The sequence below is a fragment of the Rattus norvegicus genome, chromosome 8 (assembly GCF_021556685.1).
Source record: "Rattus norvegicus strain SHRSP/BbbUtx chromosome 8, alternate assembly SHRSP_T2T, whole genome shotgun sequence".
In the NCBI taxonomy this organism is placed as follows: domain Eukaryota; kingdom Metazoa; phylum Chordata; class Mammalia; order Rodentia; family Muridae; genus Rattus; species Rattus norvegicus.
The window spans coordinates 117,886,236-117,900,734 of NC_141541.1; the positions used below are offsets into that span (position 1 = coordinate 117,886,236).

The 14,499-nt window shown below is 40.8% G+C and overlaps 1 protein-coding gene across 3 annotated transcripts in view; it reads left to right on the forward strand.

Moving 5' to 3' along the window:
• The window catches only part of Smarcc1 (SWI/SNF related BAF chromatin remodeling complex subunit C1), a 103,482-nt gene that overhangs the window by 32,963 nt on the left and 56,020 nt on the right, over positions 1-14,499 (forward strand). For all 3 annotated transcript variants that reach the window (NM_001413573.2, XM_087561458.1, XM_087561457.1), the window contains 5 exon segments: positions 1,189-1,314; positions 4,500-4,621; positions 7,083-7,207; positions 8,485-8,544; positions 12,513-12,550. In NM_001413573.2, coding sequence (NP_001400502.1) covers positions 1,189-1,314; positions 4,500-4,621; positions 7,083-7,207; positions 8,485-8,544; positions 12,513-12,550 — 471 coding nt within the window.

The window sequence follows — 14,499 nt, forward strand, 5'->3', positions numbered from 1 at the left end:
CGCTTACCTAGGAAGCGCAAGGCCCTGGGTTCGGTCCCCAGCTCTGAAAAAAAGAACCAAAAAAAAAAAAAAAAGACTGAACAGTTAGTCCCAGAGGCAGGGGGAGCTCTGACTCTGAGGAAGCTGGGACATTCAGAATTCTAGACCAGCCAGTGCTACCTAGTGCGACTCTGTCTGTAAAAACAAGATAATTAATAAACAAAACAACCAATATGGGTCTTACATTATCAAGCAATTTCGCTGGGTTACACTGACTTTCGAGCACAGCAGCCATACTTTTTAGTAGCTGTGACTACTTGCTACCCACCTCCAAGATCAGGTCACTTGACTGTTGTCATTTCATTATAGACGAGTGTCAGGGAGGTTCACTGGACCTTCACCTAGATTCTCGCTGGGCTTTTTGTATCTCCTGGCTTTCTGTATGTAATTCTTCCATAATTGCATGTGTCCTTGTGATTCTAGAGAATATAGACTACAAGATCAGAAGGGCATTCTTATGTAGTAGTGGTTTGGTGGTATAGCTTTTTTGCAGCACCCATGCTCTTTTTTTTTTTTTTTTTTAAAGATTTTTTTTTTTAATTTTTTTTTTTTTTTTTTTTGGTTCTTTTTTTCGGAGCTGGGGGCCGAACCCAGGGCCTTGCGCTTCCTAGGTAAGCGCTCTACCACTGAGCTAAATCCCCAGCCCCTATTTTATTTTATGTACAGCATTCTGCCTGCATATGTGACTGCAGGCCAGAAGAAGGCACCAGATCTCATTACAGATGGTTGTGAGCCACCATGTGGTTGCTGGGAATTGAACTCATGACCTCTGGAAGAGCAGTCAGTGCTCTTAACCGCTGAGCCATCTCTCCAGCCCACCAACACCCATGCTCTTTAAGCAGGCCTAATACATTCACTGGTCCCCCAAGTTGAACTTTGGGATCATACTGGTCTGTGTATGAAGAGTAGGTAGATACTTCTCTCTGCAGGGAAAGTGCCTGAAACCAGCCCATCTTGGCTTCTATTGGCTGACATATCACAGGTTATTTTCAGTGTTGAAGGAAGCTTTATAGTTGTAATTGCTAGCTTGCGCCTCATTTCCTTGCTTCTAAGCACTCTGCCCCCTCCCCTCTGCCTTTAGAGGTGTGACTAAGAGGAGGTATGTGTCCAATGCCGAATCATAACTGTGCCCATTTGATATGGTTTTAGGTTCATGTGAAATGGATTTTGGACACTGATGTTTTCAATGAATGGATGAATGAAGAGGATTATGAAGTGGATGAGAACAGAAAGCCAGTGAGTTTTCGTCAACGAATTTCAACAAAGAATGAAGAGGTATTTAACGTGGCGCTATTTCTTAACCACTGGTTGCTTTTGCTTTTTCTAAATATTTTCTTTCTTGATAATCTGAAACATACTCCCGAGGGTGCTCACCTAAGATGTGCAAGTACAAGTCATTCAGTGACTTAACCATCTATTAGCATCTTACTAGAGAGAAGAGTGAAACCTTAGTGGACCAAATGTGCTAATTCTATAGCTGATTTTCTTTCCCCGGTAGATAGAAGTTTTAACTTTTTTTTTTTTTAATTTATTTATTTTATGTATATGAGTACACTGTAGCTGTCTTCAGACACACCAGAAGAGGGCCTCAGATCTCATTACAGATGGCTGTGAGCCACCATGTGGTTGCTGGGATTTGAACTCAGGACCTCTGGAAGAGCAGTCAGTGCTCTTAACCACTGAGCCATCTCTCCAGCCCAAGTTTTAACTTTTTATATTAATTGTTAATGCGTATGGGTGTTATGAGTGTATGTATGCACTGAGCATATATGGTATCTGTGGTTGTCAGAATAACGTGTGCTGGGAATCAAACGTTGGAGCAGCTAGTGTTGCTCACCGTCTTGTCTCACCTGCTCTTGTTTTTTGTTTTTTAATTTTTTTTTATTTTATGTGCATTGGTGTTTTGCCTACATATATATCTATGTGAGAATGCTAGATCCTCTGGAACTAAAGCTACAGACAGTGAGCTGCCATGTCGATACTAGCCCTTGTTTTTTGTTTTTGTTTTTTTTAAAGGTTCATTTATTTCATGTATGTGGGTACACTGTCGATGTCTTCAGACACACCAGAAGAGGGCAACAGATCCTATTACAGATGGTTGTGATCCACCATGTGGTTGCTGGGATTTGAACTCAGAACCTTTGGAAGGGCAGCCAGTACTTTTAACCACTGAGCCATCTCTCCAGCCCTTGTTTTAATTTTTAAATGCATTTTTAAATTTAGTCAATAAGGTAATAATAACTTTCATGTTTTTAAATAATGCCACATGATAGCTTAACTTATCTACCAGTTTTTCTTAGGAAAACCAATGTCTTTAGTTAATACTATAGTAACTTCAGTGTAAATACAACACTACAATATACTGGTCTTAAAATACTTTGAGGGGGCTGGAGAGAGATGGCTCAGCGGTTAAGAGCAGACTATTCTTCCAGACGTCCTGAGTTCAATTGCCACCAACCACATGGTGTCTCACAACCACCTATAATAGGATCCAGTGCCCTCTTCTGGTGTGTCTGAAGACAGCTATGGTGTACTCACATACATAAAATAAATAAATCTTTTAAAAATTTTTTTGAGAATTAAAGTGCTGTAATGTTTTCTGAAAATAGGGGATTTAGCATTTAATGTTTTTATTACTATGGGCCCAAATCCTTATTTGTAAGAAGATACCACAATGAAACATATTACTTTTTATTCTATCCTAAAATTTTCTTGATTAAATGAAGTTTAAGTTTTGGCTATTTACTTATGATACCATAAAAGGCAGTGTTTGTGCCAGGAATGGTGGTGCATGCTGTGAATCCCCGCTCTCAGTGCCAAGGCAGGCAGATAGGTCTGTGTGATTTTGAAGCCAGCCTGGTCTGCATAGCAATTTCAGGCTGGCTACGGTTACAAAATAGGACCTGTCTCTACAAACAAAACCTCACAACTTTTTGGCTACATGTGTCTCTAGAGTAAGAAACTGGATCAAGAACATTGCCTTTTGTAACTGTTGAAGGTTTGTGGCAGTCCCATGAAGAGATCTAAGATTCTAAGATCATTTTCATTTACTACATCTAAATTTGTATTGCTCTTTAAACTTCCTTTCTGTTTTGTTTTTTTGTTGTTTATTTTAAGTAAGTGTTTGCTGATAGTCTTTAACATAACAGGAATTGGTGGTACCAACCTCAGCTTTCCCAGAGCTGGGCACACAAAGTATATTTCACCAAGTATATTTTCGTTTTATGTTTGGTATTTATATTTACGTATATATGTATGTGAATGTGTATATGTTAAACCATTAACTGAAAATAAAGAGATTTATGTTTTTTAAATAAACATTTTTTTTTAAAGATTTATTTATTTCATGTAGAAGTACACTGTAGCTGTCTTCAGACACACCAGAAGAGGGCATCGGATCCCATTACAGATGGTTGTGAGCCACCATGTGGTTGCTGGGAATCGAACTCAGGATCTCTGGAAGAGCAGTCGGGGCTCTTAACCACTGAGCCATCTCTCCAGCCCCAAGATTTCATGTTTTTACACCTGTGCTCTTAATACTAAAACATCTTTCTCACACTGTATATCGCAATATTTTATTTATTTTTAATTATTTGAAAATATTTGGGGTTTTTTAGTTTGTTTGTTTCATTTTTTTCCGAATAGTCTTTTTCTGTGTATCCCTGGCTGTCCTTGGACTCACTCCGTAGACCAGACTGGCCTTGAACTTAGAGATTGTCCTGCAACCTCAGTGTCAGGTTTAAAGGTGCCAACACCCACTTCCCTGAAGCAGTTGGGATATTTTATAAATGCCACTTGTGTTAGCATCATTTGAGGTTGTAATTTCTTATGTTAGTAGCATGTTGTTTTTTTTTTTTTTTTTTTTTTTTTGGTTCTTTTTTTCGGAGCTGGGGACTGAACCCAGGGCCTTGTGCTTCCTAGGCAAGCGCTCTACCACTGAGCTAAATCCCCCCCCAACCCCCAGTAGCATGTTTTGTATATTCGTAGTTACTGAAATGTTTTCCCATCTGAGACGAATTTCAGTTTTGCTGTGTTGCTAGGGTAAAAGTTCTCAACCCTGTGGCCCTTTAATATGCTTTCTCTTTTTGTGTTATGGTGACCCCATCCATAAAATTATATTTGTTGCTCCTTCCTAACTCCAATAGTACTAATGTTTAATGTTTTACGTGTTTTGTCATGTATTGTAATATAAAGTTGTCTGTTTTTGAAGATCTAAGGGAACCCCTATTAAGAGCTTCTTAAAACCCCCAAAGGGATCACGCCGTACAGGTTGAGCATGGCTGACCTCTATGGTCAGGAATATTTCTTCATTGCTGGTAATTGGTGCTTAATTTGTTACTTCACTTGCTCTGATGCAGGAGACTTGGTAATATGTGGAAGGTCACCTTTGGACAGGGGTTTGTAGAAACTTAGGAATTGAGAAAGTTGCCTAATACTTATCTTCATTTTCTTCTTCCTAGCCAGTCAGAAGTCCAGAAAGGAGAGAGAGGAAAGCATCCGCCAATGCTCGCAAGAGGAAGCATTCCCCTTCTCCTCCTCCTCCTACAGCCACGGAGTCTCGGAAGAAGAGTGGGAAGAAAGGGTAAGATACGGATTCCTTGAATACAGCTATTGCCCTTGTTGGTAAGTAATGTTGAAATGCTATGAAGTAAGGCGTGCCAGGAACCGCGTCCTGAGCCATGTGTGGCGCTCGCCACACGCCTGTCATCTTGCCATTTAGGAGGCAGGGGTGATACTGCTTCAGCTTTGAGGCTGACTTACTCCAGAAAAACGTGTTCTAGTACAGCCTGAGCTCAATTCCAGGACACACAGTTACTGTCTCTGTTGGATTTGATCACCGCTCCCATTTGTGATTGACCTGACAGAAGAGTCAGAAGCTCTAACTGTTGAACTGTTGTTGTTCTGACAAGCCTGACATATACCCAGCAGTCTTGTAGTAACAATTTGGATTTGTAATTGAATAGATTACTGATAACATAAAACAAAACTTTAATACAATGCCTGAAGGTTATATTCACAGTATAGGTAATAGTTGGAGAATTCTGTTATTATAAATAGATATTTGATAATTTCAGACTTGCCTACTTTAACATATACATTTGTTTATTTTGTTTGTTCTTTGTATGTTTTTTGTTTTGTTTTTCAAGACAGGGTTTTTTATGTAGCTCTGACTGTCCTTAAACTCAGAGATCTACCTACCTCTTCCTCTTGAATGCTGGGATTAAAGCCAAGTCATCTGCTAGATATCTTAATCTCAGTCAGCAAAGCGTCTCACCTGCTTTGCTCCATCCCATTTCACACTGCTGAAGGCCTCTCTCTGAGCCTGGCGGCAATCTCTCTACCTACCTAGTTCCCAAGACAGACTTCCATGCCAGAAACACACATCCCAACTTCATGGCAGCCTAGTGTCTCCAGCCGCCACACACTTTTCAACACTCAAACCATCACATAAAAGAACACACAATACAATAATCTTTGACAACTGATAAGATATAATTGCCCACCTAAACATACAAAGCCCTGTACACATCCATCCCTTAAGAACATTAATAACAACCTGTAAATGTACAGCGTGGAATCTTAACGTCAGCTTCCGTTTTCTCTCCTCCGTGACTTCTCTCCTTGTCCCTCCTCACCTTTCCCCCATCCAGCCTATTTTGTTTGCTTGGTTGTTGTTGGTAGTGTTTTTCTGTTTTGTTTGTTTTGTTTTGTTTTGTGACAGGTATGTGGGGAGTGATTTGAGATGGTTGTTCTTTTTCTTTTTTTTTTTTTTTTTTTTTCTTTTTTTCTTTTTTTTGGAGCTGGGGACCGAACCCAGGGCCTTGCGCTTCCTAGGCAAGCGCTCTACCACTGAGCCAAATCCCCAACCCGAGATGGTTGTTCTTTGTACATTCTGCGACTCACTCTGCAGGCCAGGCTGGCTTGGAACTCACAGATTTGCCTGCCTCTTCCTTAAGGACATGAGCCACCACCAGCCAGCAGATCGTTTGTTACGTTTTTGGTTTTGTTTGTCTGTTCATCTGTTTGGAGTCAGTGTCTCTATGTAGTCCTGTCTGTCCTGTACCTCACTATGTAAACAGACGGGCCTCACACTCAAAAGCATCTACCTGCCTCTGCCGGAAACGAGCTAGTTTTCTTTGAGAAGAAGAAAATGTTCCTACCCTGTGGAGCCAGCCTTGTTTGATTTCTTGATGACTGATGTGGGAGGGCTCAACTCACTGTGGACTAGATAGTCCTGGGTGTCACAAGAGTGCTGGTGGAGCAAAGTAGGAAGGAGCACTCCTTCATGCCCAGGGTCTTCCCTCTTCCTTCCTGTTATGGATTTCCTTGCTGCTTTTTCTTTTTTTAAAATAGTTTATTTGTATATGAAATCAGACTTGCCTTGAACTCACATTCTCCTGCCTCTTACAAAGTGGTGGGATTAAAGGCATTGTCAGCACTGCCTGGCTTCTCCTTGGTACTTTTCTTAACTTGTGTGTGTTCCTGAGGTAGCTAGTAGTCCATGCAGAGTTCTTCTGCCCATCCTCCTGAGCGCTTCAGTTACAGTCACACACCAACACACCCTGATTTTTTTGTTTGTTTGTATCACTTCGTATGCCCCTTTTGTCTTTAACATTCAACCATATTGTTACTTTTACATATGGTAACTATTCAGAAAAAGCTATGGCATTTTTCATAAGGAACATGAGGACTGTTTAGCTTTTAGAACTCAAACGATACCTCAAGAAAGTAGAGTTGTCCATGTCTTACAGTGCGTTTCCATTTTACCCCGTGCAGGCTGAGTGAGCGCTGGGTCTCCTTAGCAGGAATCCTTTCACTACACTACCTCAGACTCCTCGTGTGAACAGTAGTGACTGTCCTATTTTATGTCCCAGTCACTAGAGTTTGAAGCTCATTTGATGTTGCTTGAGTCAAGTGTCTAATTTGCTTGATTATTTCTTTTTTTTAAAGTGTTTCAGAGTATAAATAATAGTTTAGCTATAACATGAGACATTTTGCTAAAAGTATCTCTAATTGGCCTTTTTCTGTCCCATATGTGTTAGACAAGCTAGTCTCTATGGGAAGCGTCGAAATCAGAAGGACGAGGATGAGCAGGAAGATCTTACCAAGGACATGGAAGACCCAACCCCTGTCCCCAACATAGAGGAAGTGCTTCTCCCGAAGAACGGTTGGTATTCTTTTCATCAGACCTGGTATTGGCTATCACTTCACATAAAAACAAGTAAAGTCATTTCTGAGTATACTGTTTTTTTTATTTTTTTGAAATAGCATCTCTCCATGTAGCCCTGGCTGTCGTGAAACTCACATGTAGACACAGACTAGCCTGAAACTCAGAATTGAATGTGTCCGTCTCTACCTCCTGAGTGCTGTGCTGGGATTAAAGGCTTCTACTACAACACCATAACATATAGTTCTTAACTTTCCAATATTAATAGATTTTCCCTTCATTGTATCGGTTTTTAAAAATTCTTACTTTCTCATTTTACTTATGGCTCATCTTGTGGTTTGTGTGTATGTCTGTGATTTCTTTATTGAGTAGACACACCAGTCAAACAGGTCCATACATTTTATATTACCCTGTTTATGGTGGTGTCAGTCTATATAATCCAAGTTCTGGGGGTCTTAGGCAGCAATATTCTGAACGTGAGGGAGCCTGACGTCCATGCTTGTTTCGAAAACTAGAAATACGAGATGGAGTAAGCGCTGAGAGGAGAGTGCTTGCCTAGTGCATGTGACATTTAGGCTCACTCTCAACCCCACTTTTTTAAAATTAGATTTATTTATTATATACACTGTAGCTGTCTTCAGACACACCAGGAGAGGGTGTCAGATCTCATTACAGATGGCTGTGAGCCATCATGTGGTTGCTGGGAATTGAACTCAGGACCTCTGGAAGAGATCAATCAGTGCTCTTAACCACTGAGCCATCCCTCCAGCCCCCAACATTTTTTTAAAAGCAGAAAATAGTACCAGAAAAAGGTGATAGACCTAATGTTTATTAAACATAATTTTTCAAGAAGAGACGGTTTATTGCATTCTCTCCAACCCCATCCCTATTGTTTACCAGTTAATTCCCCACATTTGTGGAATAGGATGACACTGCTGTTTGAGTGATTATCAGTTGGGCAGGTGGTCTAATGTCTTGAGGTTTTACATAAAGGGTGAGGATAGGGCCACATTGGCTTGTGATATGCATCCATGTTTTATTCAGGTTCTGTCATGTTCTTGTCATCTTTAATGTTGTTTAATATATATTAATGGATATTTTGTCTACATGTATGTACACCACACAGGCCTTAGGAAGCCAGAAGAGGGTATCCGATCCTTTGGGATTGGAGTTATCCTAATCCACTTTGCCCTTAGCTGAGTAGCCTCTCTCTCTGTAGTCTTAAAATCAGTGTGGGTTTCTTCTAACACTTGATTCTGGTGTTTTTCCCTTTCTAGTAAACCCAAAGAAGGACAGTGAAAACACACCAGTTAAAGGAGGCACGGTGGCAGATCTAGGTAAAGACAACAGATACAAATGCTTTCTCTCCTGACTGTCAGTTCCTTAAATATTGGTCTTTACTTCATGTAGTTACTTTCATTTGCTTTGTTTACTGCTCTTCAAGACTGCCCGATTGCCTTCTGTGCTGCGTGGTTTAATGCTCTTAATTATTGTGGATATGACGTACCTGCAGGAGTAAGTGTGGCAGTTCAGGTTTTGAGTCAGAAGACGGCCTTTGGGATTCCACTGTTTTTTTCAGAACTGGGGTTGGGTGGGTGTTTGACCCTGAGTGTGGCTGGCAGTGGAACCCTTTCCCTTGCCTTTTTTTTTTTTTTTTAAAGATTTATTTATTTTATGTGGGTACACTGTAGCTGTTCTCAGACACACCTGATAAGAGGGCATCAGATCTCATTACAGATGGTTGTGAGCCACCATGTGGTTGCTGGGATTTGAACTCTGGACCTCTGGAAGAGCAGTCAGTGCTCTTAATGGCTGAGCCATCTAGACCTCCCCTGCCTTTTTAATAGGGGAATGAGCCAGGTACGAAGGCTCACATTTCTTTTCTTTTCTTTTTTTTTTTTTTTTTTTTTTTTTTTTTTTTTTTTCTGGAGCTAGGGACTGAACCCAGGGCCTTGGGCATGCTAGGCAAGTGCTCTACCACTGAGCCAAATCCCCAACCCCCTCCCCTGCCTTTTTTATTTCATCTTTTCATGCTATATTTCTTGGCCGACTCCACAGTGGTACATGGTTCTATCTTAATGTCTAACGTTTAAAAAGAGCAATTCTAATGACAGCAAATCAAATAAGATAAACACATATTTTGACAATGATTCTAGTTGACTTAGATGTTATTATTAGATCTCAGTTGTTATTTTTGCCTTCCATATATTAATTTTTCTCATTCATAACTGATAATTGCTTATTCAAAGGCCAGAAAAAGAAACCTAGTGTAAGTAGGCTTTTATTTCTTCCCGTTGAATGGACAATATGGAAGGTTATACCAATGGATGTTCTTCACTGTGAAATTCTGCTAAACAATGATGGGAACTTGTAATTTATTTTCGTAGTTTTGTTTGTTTGTTTGTTTGTTTGTCTTGAGTCATGGTCTCTGTATTTCTGGGTGGCTTGGAACTCACTATGTATACCAGGTTGGCCTGAAACTGTGCCAGTTGCTATGGTTAAAGTGTGCACCACTATGCCCTAGCAGGTGTTTTGTTTGCTTGCTTCTTTTGAATCAGGGTTTCTCTGTGGCTGTCCTGAAACTCAGAATGTAGGACAGCAGGCCTCAAACTCAGAGATCTGCCTAACTTTGCCTCCTGAGCTCTGTGATTAAAGGTATGGCTGCCATATGAAACTGACATAAATCTTTATGCCAGAGCATACATACTAGGGGTGCCTATGTGAAGAGAAGATCCTAAAGGCTCTGAACACATTAACTGAAAAGAAATATTAACATGATTACCCTAACTTTCTTAGTACATGTTTTATACTTGAATTAGGACATCCCACTGCACTTGGCTGAAGGTGCCGTTGCTCTCCAGTGGAGAGTTATGTCTTTGAATGTGGCTGTCCTGTTTCATTTCTGTCTGAGTTGTAGTTCGAGCCCTGATAATGAGGGCATTGTGACCCGTCAAGTCTTATTTTTCTCGTTTAATTATTTTTATTGATGTGTACGAATGCATGGCTGAATGTATGTGCACCTTGTGTGCAAAGCTCTCAGATGTAAAGAGAGCCTGTCAGATTCCCTGGGACCCAAATTACCAACTGTTGTAAGCTGCAGCGTAGTTGATATGAGTATAACCCGAGACCTCTGAATCCTCTTAACCACTGAACCGTCTCTCCCACCCCTCAAGTGTGTGTTTGTCTTCAGAGTTCTTAGCTATTTAGTTACCTTCTGCTATGTAGTTAAATAAATTTCTATATTCCTTTTATGCTTGAGGGCTTGGAAAAAAGAAAAAACAAAGCAAAGTGGAGTGGTTTGCCCTCTCAGAGAACCATAGTACAGTTTTTGAACAGCGTTAATTAGGATCCAAGATAAGGATGTCAGTCTCTGTCAGCGTCAGTCACTCCCATGTGTCAGCAATGGAAAGCTTAGGTTTCTTGGGAGGGGCGGGGATGGGTGGACCCAAGTGCATTCAAGGCATGTACTCTGCCACTGAACTGCACACCAAGCTGAAATTGCATTTTTACCCTATTATTGTAGCAGCATCTAGACAGAGATTGGCTTTGTCAGTTTAGAGCTTTTCTCTCCTCCCTTTTTTCTTTCCTTTCTTTTGTGTGTGTGTGGAGTGTGTGTGGGGGTGTGTGTGTGTCTGAATGTGTGTGAGTTCGTGTGTGTGTGTGTGTGTGTGTGTGTGTGTGTGTGTGTGTGGGTGTGTGTGTACTTTAGATCATAATTATTCATCCTGAATCCCCTGTTACTTATTTATTGCAGGTCAGGGATGTTCATTTCTGTATTGCCTAGATATCTTCTGGATTTTAGTCGTTATATACTTGAGTATTAAACTGCTTTGCTCTGTTTTACTAGAGAAGTAAATGTTCCGGTTAGAATGATAATTTTTTTCTGAATTGACATGGAGATTAGATTGTATTTTAATATTAATTGGTTCTGTTGCATTTCATCAGTGATTCATGTTGTTACGGTGCACTGTTGTGAGTCAGTGTTGGTTGGCTTTACTATCTATAGGGCATGTTTAATTTCAGAGACTTGGTGTGTGTGTTCTTTGTGACATCAGCTTTTTTTTTCCCCCTTGAGACAGTGTTTTTTCTTTAGTCCTGGACTGGCTCTGTAGACCAGGCTGGCCGGGAACGAAGAGATCCCTCTTCTGCCTCCCCAGTGCTGGGAATAAGGGTGTGTGCCGTCATCACTTCAATTTTATTTGTTTTGATGTTGTTGTTGTTGAGTGTGGGTTTTTTTGTTTTGTTTTTTTTTTGAGACAGGATGTCCCTGTTGTCCCTGAGTCACCTGGATTTCATTTTGTTGGCCGGTTTGAACTCAGAAGAGATTGCCCAGCTTCTGTTTCCCTTTTCTTGTGTTAAAGGTGTGAGCTCCCATGCCCGGCTACATCAGATATTTTTGTGAATTTCCTTTTTACATTTTATTGTCATTTTTATTTAAGCGATTTCATATATGATTTCTTTGCTGTTTGTCGCTCGTAGATGAACCTGGCCTGGAACTCGAGATCTTTCTGTCCTTTTCTCCCAAATGCTGTCATTAAATGTGTATATCACCACCTTTTGGCTTAGCTTAAAATTTAAAAAAAAGAAACAAAATTTTTTCTGTTGATGAGACTTTTGACTGCATGTATTTGTAGAGACCATGTATATGCAGTGCCCACGGAGGTTAGAAAAGGGTGGATTCATAGTTGTGCTCCAGGATCTGGTGCTAGGCCCTGAACTTAGGCCTTCTGCAGTAACACAGCGCACTCTGCTGCAGAGCCATTTCCTCGTTTCCCTAAGTGCATTTCCATAGGTTTTTCTTATTCTCCCTAATCAACTCTTAGGCCATAGAGCTGCTCTTGTCAGTGGGCAGGTACTGTTTGTTGCTGGGTAGTCCAGACTGGCCTCAAACTTAGAATCTTCCTAACTCTTCTGTTATGCTGGGATTACAGACCTGGGCCACCTTACCTCATTTAGTTGCTGATACTTTTACTCTACCCATCCTCAGGAGACTTCATTCAAATCTCTTATAAGATCTTGTTATCAATAAGATCTCTATTATGACACTATTATTCTTGTTATTGGTACGATTTCTGTTGTGACACTTATTATAACCTTAGAAATTATGAACTTAGCATTTGTTTAAAGGGTGGTATCACCTTACACCTCATGCATTTGTAAAAATGACCATTTCTTCATTGTGCATTTGTTTTATTAATGACTTATTTATTTTCTCTGTTTGGTACCAGTTTTGTAACATAGAAAGTTTCTGCATAATTCTAATAGCAGTGAGTGATTATTAAAACAAATTGTTTTCATTTTGCAGATGAGCAGGATGAAGAAGCCGTTACAACAGGAGGAAAGGTAAAAGTTTATTTATTCTGAGATGAGAGAAGATTCTCTTGCACTGAGTCATGTGCACTGAGCAGAAGCAGAATTACATGGGTTCAGATGACCTCACACTGACCTATGTCCCAGCCTGTCCCTCCTGACTGCTGTCATCACCGCACTGCTGCTCACTGTACCTGAGGGGCTGGTATATGTTCTGGGCAGGCAAGCACCTATCACCTGGTCCCTAGTCCAGTCATCGTCTTGTCTGATCTGAGTAGATTAACCGTGTGCCTACACTACTGTACCCAGTTTGTTTTGGTTTGGGGTTGTGCCCCCCTCCCATCCCCCGTCCCTCACCGTCACTCCCCATCATGAGTTTAAAACTTGTCCTGTTGGCCTTGAACCTCATGGCTGACTTTCAGGATGCTAGGATTGCTCATTAGCTGTCACACCCAGACATCCAGTTAAATTTCATACTCCCTGATAATAATTGTGTGGGGGGGTAATTTTGTGTTGGGAGGGGGGGCTGTTGTGGTTTTGTTTTGTTTTTGGAGACAATGCTTGTTCATGTAGCCCCGGCTTTTGAACTTGCTTTGTAGAACAGGTTGGCCTTGTACTCTCAGATCTGCCAGCCTCTGCCACCAGGGCCACCAGCACCTGGCAATACTTGTATTTCTTAGTCAGAAATCTTACTGACAACAGCCTTAGTATTTTCCAAGATCATAAGGTGTAATTTTTAGTTCCATACAATTTTTAGTTCCCTATTTACAAAGTATCAATCATAGTTGACTGTGTTGGTTGTGGTGTACCTGTCAGTTCGGATTAGTAGCACAGCATGCCTGGCCTTGATTTTTGTCACCTTTCTATCTGTAAGGGTGTAGTATAGATTGCAGCTAAGGGCAACTGTTTGCCTCCTGTTAACCTTGCTCACGCCTGAGTATATGCTGTATTGTGTGCAGTTGTTCATGGAGGCCAGGAGAAGGCGTTTGACCTTTGGGGTTTGTTGTAAGCTACCTGACAGGGGTGCTGTCACCAAGTGTTGGTTTTCTGTAATATTACCAGGCGCCTTATACCACTGAGGCCTCTCTCTCGCCTCCACTGCTAAGTTCCTGCTTTCCTTTCATCAATTCTTTGGTCATGTGATCCTGAAAGCATCAGATGAGACGGAGAGATGGCTGCTTCTTTTTAAAAAATAAAGCAGATAGGCTTGCTTTTAGTCACACTTGTAGCTTTAGCTGCTAGTGGTTATAATAATGTTTTATCACCTTTTGACTTTTTTGAGATAGCATTTCACCTTTCATCCCTGGCTAGCCTGGAACTTGTAAGAGTTTTATCTGCTTCTACAAGTTCCAGTGGTTAAAGCCATGTGCCACCATTCCTGGCAATAAGTACAGTTAGATTGCAAATTTTTTTTTTTTTGATGTAACAGCAAGAGGTAGCTTTTATTAACGAGATCTCGGGCCGATACCGAGGTCTTGGGCCGACACGACTCGCTTCTCACGCACGAAATAGAGGAGTCGACCAGATTGCAAATTTCTTTTACTTTTTTTTTTTTTTTTTTTTTTTTTTGTGGTTCTTTTTTTCGGAGCTGGGGACCGAACCCAGGGCCTTGCGCTTCCTAGGCAAGCGCTGTACCACTGAGCTAAATCCCCAGCCCCGCAAATTTCTTGCTAAATCTATTTGTAACAGAAATATTGCAGAGTAATGTTTAACTTACACATTTTCGTTTTACCCATTTTTGGGAAGATTTTAACAAGTCACAACAGAGTAAAGCTAACTGTTTTGGTAGATGGGTTGTTTGTATGTGTTGGATGGTTGGTGAGTTGGTTTGTGTTCTGAGGCATTGCCTCTACATGGCCCTCGTGGTCCTGAAATTCACTGTATACTGGGGTGTCCATCAACTCAACAGAGATCCCAGTCTGTCTGCCTTCCAAGTGCTGGGATTAAAGGCACAATAGGATTTGGATTTAAAGATAGAGTCT